Source organism: Neophocaena asiaeorientalis, unplaced genomic scaffold (assembly GCF_003031525.2).
Source record: "Neophocaena asiaeorientalis asiaeorientalis breed wild unplaced genomic scaffold, Neophocaena_asiaeorientalis_V1.1 scaffold90, whole genome shotgun sequence".
Lineage (NCBI taxonomy): Eukaryota > Metazoa > Chordata > Mammalia > Artiodactyla > Phocoenidae > Neophocaena > Neophocaena asiaeorientalis.
In genome coordinates, this window is record NW_020172445.1 from 1,032,812 (window position 1) to 1,036,748 (window position 3,937).

The 3,937-nt window shown below is 56.0% G+C and overlaps 1 protein-coding gene across 1 annotated transcript; it reads right to left on the reverse strand.

Annotated features, from left to right (window-relative positions):
* Positions 1–1,223: 1,223 nt before the first annotated feature.
* THAP11 (THAP domain containing 11) lies at positions 1,224–3,143 on the reverse strand. Its single transcript, XM_024734075.1, has one exon. It carries the CDS (start codon positions 2,879–2,881, stop codon positions 1,952–1,954), a length of 930 nt encoding a protein of 309 aa, XP_024589843.1. The 5' UTR covers positions 2,882–3,143; the 3' UTR covers positions 1,224–1,951.
* Between the last annotated feature and the right edge of the window lie 794 nt (positions 3,144–3,937).

Sequence of the window (3,937 nt, forward strand, 5' to 3'; positions counted from 1 at the left end):
AGTGCTGCTGAGAGGTTCAAGTGAGCCAAAGCTGAAACAGTCTAAGTCCCTTCAACACACAGGAGCTAAAGGACACACTAAAGAGCATGGCTTGGGCCTGGGAAAGTCCTCACTCCTAATGAAGGAGGGTGGGGACAGTTGAGCAACTGATCCAATACCTACCCATAAAGGGCTTCAGTCCCACCTGGCCTGGAAGGTCACTGCTGTGCTTCCACCACCTTAGGACAAGCCAGAACTAACCCTAGGAAGGGAGAGATACAGTCCCTTCCACATCTAGGTACTGCACAACCTATCTCCCACCCCTCCTCCCCACCACAGACTTGTTTCTCAAGTCAGTGCCAAGGGACCAGAAGGAGAGCAGAAATTAGAGACATTAATTTTAGAGTCATTCCAGTTTGAAACCACAGGGAAAGACCCCAGGTAAGTGGCTTTTTCCATAAGTAACAGAGAAAGGAGTCATATGCTTTATGGAGCCCAGTAAGTGTCCATTTGTGCCCCAACACCCATGTTAAACATGGCTAGCTTTAAAGGCATTTGTAGCTAGCTTTGAGCTAAATTACTTGGAACTATAGATAAAAATGTCACCTTGCCGCTACAATATCCAATCTAAAGAAAGATGTTAACAGCCAAGAAAATGAGTCAAGGGGTCACAAATCCCAACTCCTATGCTTAAAGTCCTCTATGGATCCACCTCCTTCACAATGGAAGTGTACCATAGTCAAAGGTATCTGTATAAGAGTCCATGGCTGGCTCCAGCTACGGTCTTCACTGATTTAAGTAACTGCATGCCCATGTGTGCCAGACACCATACTAGGCCTAAGGGCTATAATAGTGAGCAAAATTCAACTCCAACTGAAAATTCTTAAGGAATTCAAAACCCTCAGAGAAGTGGGCTGCCACAATTCAGTTTAGTTCTCAGTTGCTCCTTCTCCCAGTTGAAAGGACACAGGGAGCTAACCCATGGACGAACCAGGACCATTTGGTGCAATTTCCAGACCCTTCGGGGTGAGCTGCAACTCTGCAAAGACCTTATGAGGCCAGGGTCCTTGTGCTTAGGGCCTCTTTATGGAGAAACCTAGTCACTGAAGCATCTCTACTCTCAGGGTCAGCCTGGTCCTTGAGACCTAAGGCGGCGAAGGTGGAGGCCTATCAGGAAGTCCATCTCCCCATGTTTCAGGGACTCTTAGCTGAGTCCTTATAAAAATAAATTGGCGAAACCCAAATAAAAACCTTACTTTCTGTTTAATCTGTTTTGCCAAACAAACACAGTGAAAACTTTAGTCTGACTAATTGTACAGAAAATAGAATTTGTAACCAGTAGCAAACATAACAGGATAGACCTAAGTCCCTGGCAAGCTGGATCTCCATCAACAGGTCACCTAGATCCCCTTGTCGATGGCCTCCTGGGAGGGAGGTCCTAGGAGGCAGAGGCACAGATCTGCCAGTCCCCATCAGAATCACAGGCTGCACCTGGGAAGGAAAAGCACAAAAAGTAGAACTGATGTTACTTGGATCTCTTATCACTACACACAGAAGAGTTGTCTCTGATTGCCGGCCAAACTCAAGGTTTAGTTGTTTTCCCAAAGTCACAGTCCTTGGGCATCTCGCCTGCATCCCTAGGGGATAAGTTTCAAGTTCAGTGGTTCTGAAGCCTCTGCTTAACCAGAACCTGCAACATAAACTTGGGGTTGGGGAGTGAAGGTAGGGAGGGGTAGACAAAGTCATAATTGCTGGTGTCACCAGTGCAGAGTCTGAGATCCCAGACTTCAGGACCTTGCTTCAGGAGGAAACAAGAGAGGGTGCTTGGTCACCAGCAAAAGAGTCCAGCTGCCCTAAGGCTCAGTACTGCCAACCAGTGCCCCAGGAGTATGAGGGAGTTCAACAGCGGCGGCCTCAGGTCCCTCTAAGCTGGCAGGAGTCTGGGAGTCCCGAAGGCCGAAAGGGGACTCGTTCACATTCCGTGCTTCTTGCGGATGACAGCCATGGCCAGCAGCCGATCCTTCTCGCGTAGTTCTTCACGGAGTTTGGCTTCGGTGAGACGCAGGTGACGGATGCTGCCCTTCATCTCCTTCATCTTCACCTCCATCAGCGCCAGGATGTCCCGCTGCTCGTTCAGCTTGCGCAAGAGCTCCTCCTCTGTGGTGCCTGACGACAACGAGTACGAGTGGTCGGAGCCAGTATCAGGGAAGCCCTCTTCCCCAACCACCACCAACTGGGGGCCCATGGGGCACTCGGCGGCCTCCAGCCCTGCTGTAGCAGCCTCTAGCTCCGACGCAGCGGCTGCGGCGGCTGCGCCCTCTGCGGCCGCGAACTCCACTTGCACCGTCAGGTCAATGGGCTTCACATCTTCTCCCGTGGGAGTGGTGGGAGCCGGAGGCACGGATCCCGGAGGCTGGCTGCTATCCACAGCAGCCTGAAGGGTGAGGAGCACAGCCGCAGAAGCAGATACCAGGTTCGGCTGCAGCTGGGCGGTCTGGGCAGTGGAGGCGGACGGCGACGGCTGCTGCTGCTGCTGCTGCTGCTGCTGTTGTTGCTGCTGCTGCTGTTGCTGCTGCTGCTGCTGCTGCTGCTGCCTGCGGCGGGCGGCTGCGGCCCCCGCGGGTCTGCGTGCTACTTTGCGCTCGTTGACGCCCCGCAGCGGGAAGATGGTGGGGACCCGCACCGTGTAGGTTTTGCGGCCGCCCTGGAAGTGAACACTGCAGAGACGGTGGCCCGTGGTGGGCTGGAAGGTGGAGAAGCACCCACTGACGCCGGCACGGGACACATTCTTGAGCCAAAGGCGCCGCAGCTCAGCGTCCTTGGGAAACGTGTAGAAGTGCAACGCCTTGTCCCGGTGCGAGTTGTTGTAGCAGCCTGGCACGCAGCACGTAAAGCCAGGCATGGCTGCGCCGCGCGGCCCGGCCCGGCCCACCGGCCTTCTGAGCCTTTCGACGGCCCGGTCGGTATGCCGCCGCCCGCCCCTCGACGGGCGGCACCGCGCGAGGCCTTCGGCGGCCTCCCACTACTGCCGCCCGGCGCGGCCGGCCTGGCCCGGCGCCCCGTGCCCAGAATACGCCTCCCGTCGGCCCGCGCCGAGCCTGCCGCCCAGCCGCCCGCCTGCGCTCCAGAGTGGGCCCCAGGGACGCCGCGAAGGACCGCCTGGGAAAGAGGACTACGCCCCCCACAATGCACCGCGGCAGAAGCCGCTCACTTCCGGAGTGGGGGCGCGCTTGTTCCGGTCTCTTTGCAGGGCACCGCGACAGCCCACGTAGAGCGGACTTTTCCCCTACACGGCTCACCCTCGGCGGACTAGAGAGGCGTATTCGGTTGGAACTCTGTCGCTTGGAGCGCCCTTCGCAAGGACCTGGAATCCTGATGGGGGTCGGGCGGCGCGCGTCTCTCCAGTGCGCAAGCGCCCTGGGCACATGCCCACGGAAACTACAAGTCCCGAAATGCCTTGCGCTAAACTTGGCGGCTGCGGCCTGGAGCGCCGCCTAAGGGAAAGGTCGCATTGCAAGCGGACCAGGATTCGGACGAGGTTGTGTTGTTCGCCGGAAGCGGTACCCCAACCCTGAGCTGCTGAGTCCACGGCATTCCTGCGGGGGAGGGGAGGAAGGACCTAAGCCTCAGCGCCCCAGAGGACCTCAGGGAGCCCTTTTGTCTGCATTGGAGACTCTCCCCCGACTCAGATGCCGCTTGCCTTGACTGTCTTATTGACCTAAACATAGTCATCACTAGGCGCCTACTGTGCACCGAGCATAGTGCAGGGAGTTGGGAACCTTGCAGGAACCATACCGACCCGGCCTGCCTATAGAGGGATGAGGGTCAGACTTTTGGATAATGTGAATGAATGCACACTAATGGATGTCTAATCACAGAAATAAACGCTCCAAAAAAAAAAAAAAAAAATCAACAAGGGAGAGGGAAAAGTGAGAGGCGGAGGCCCAGGAAGAAAAAA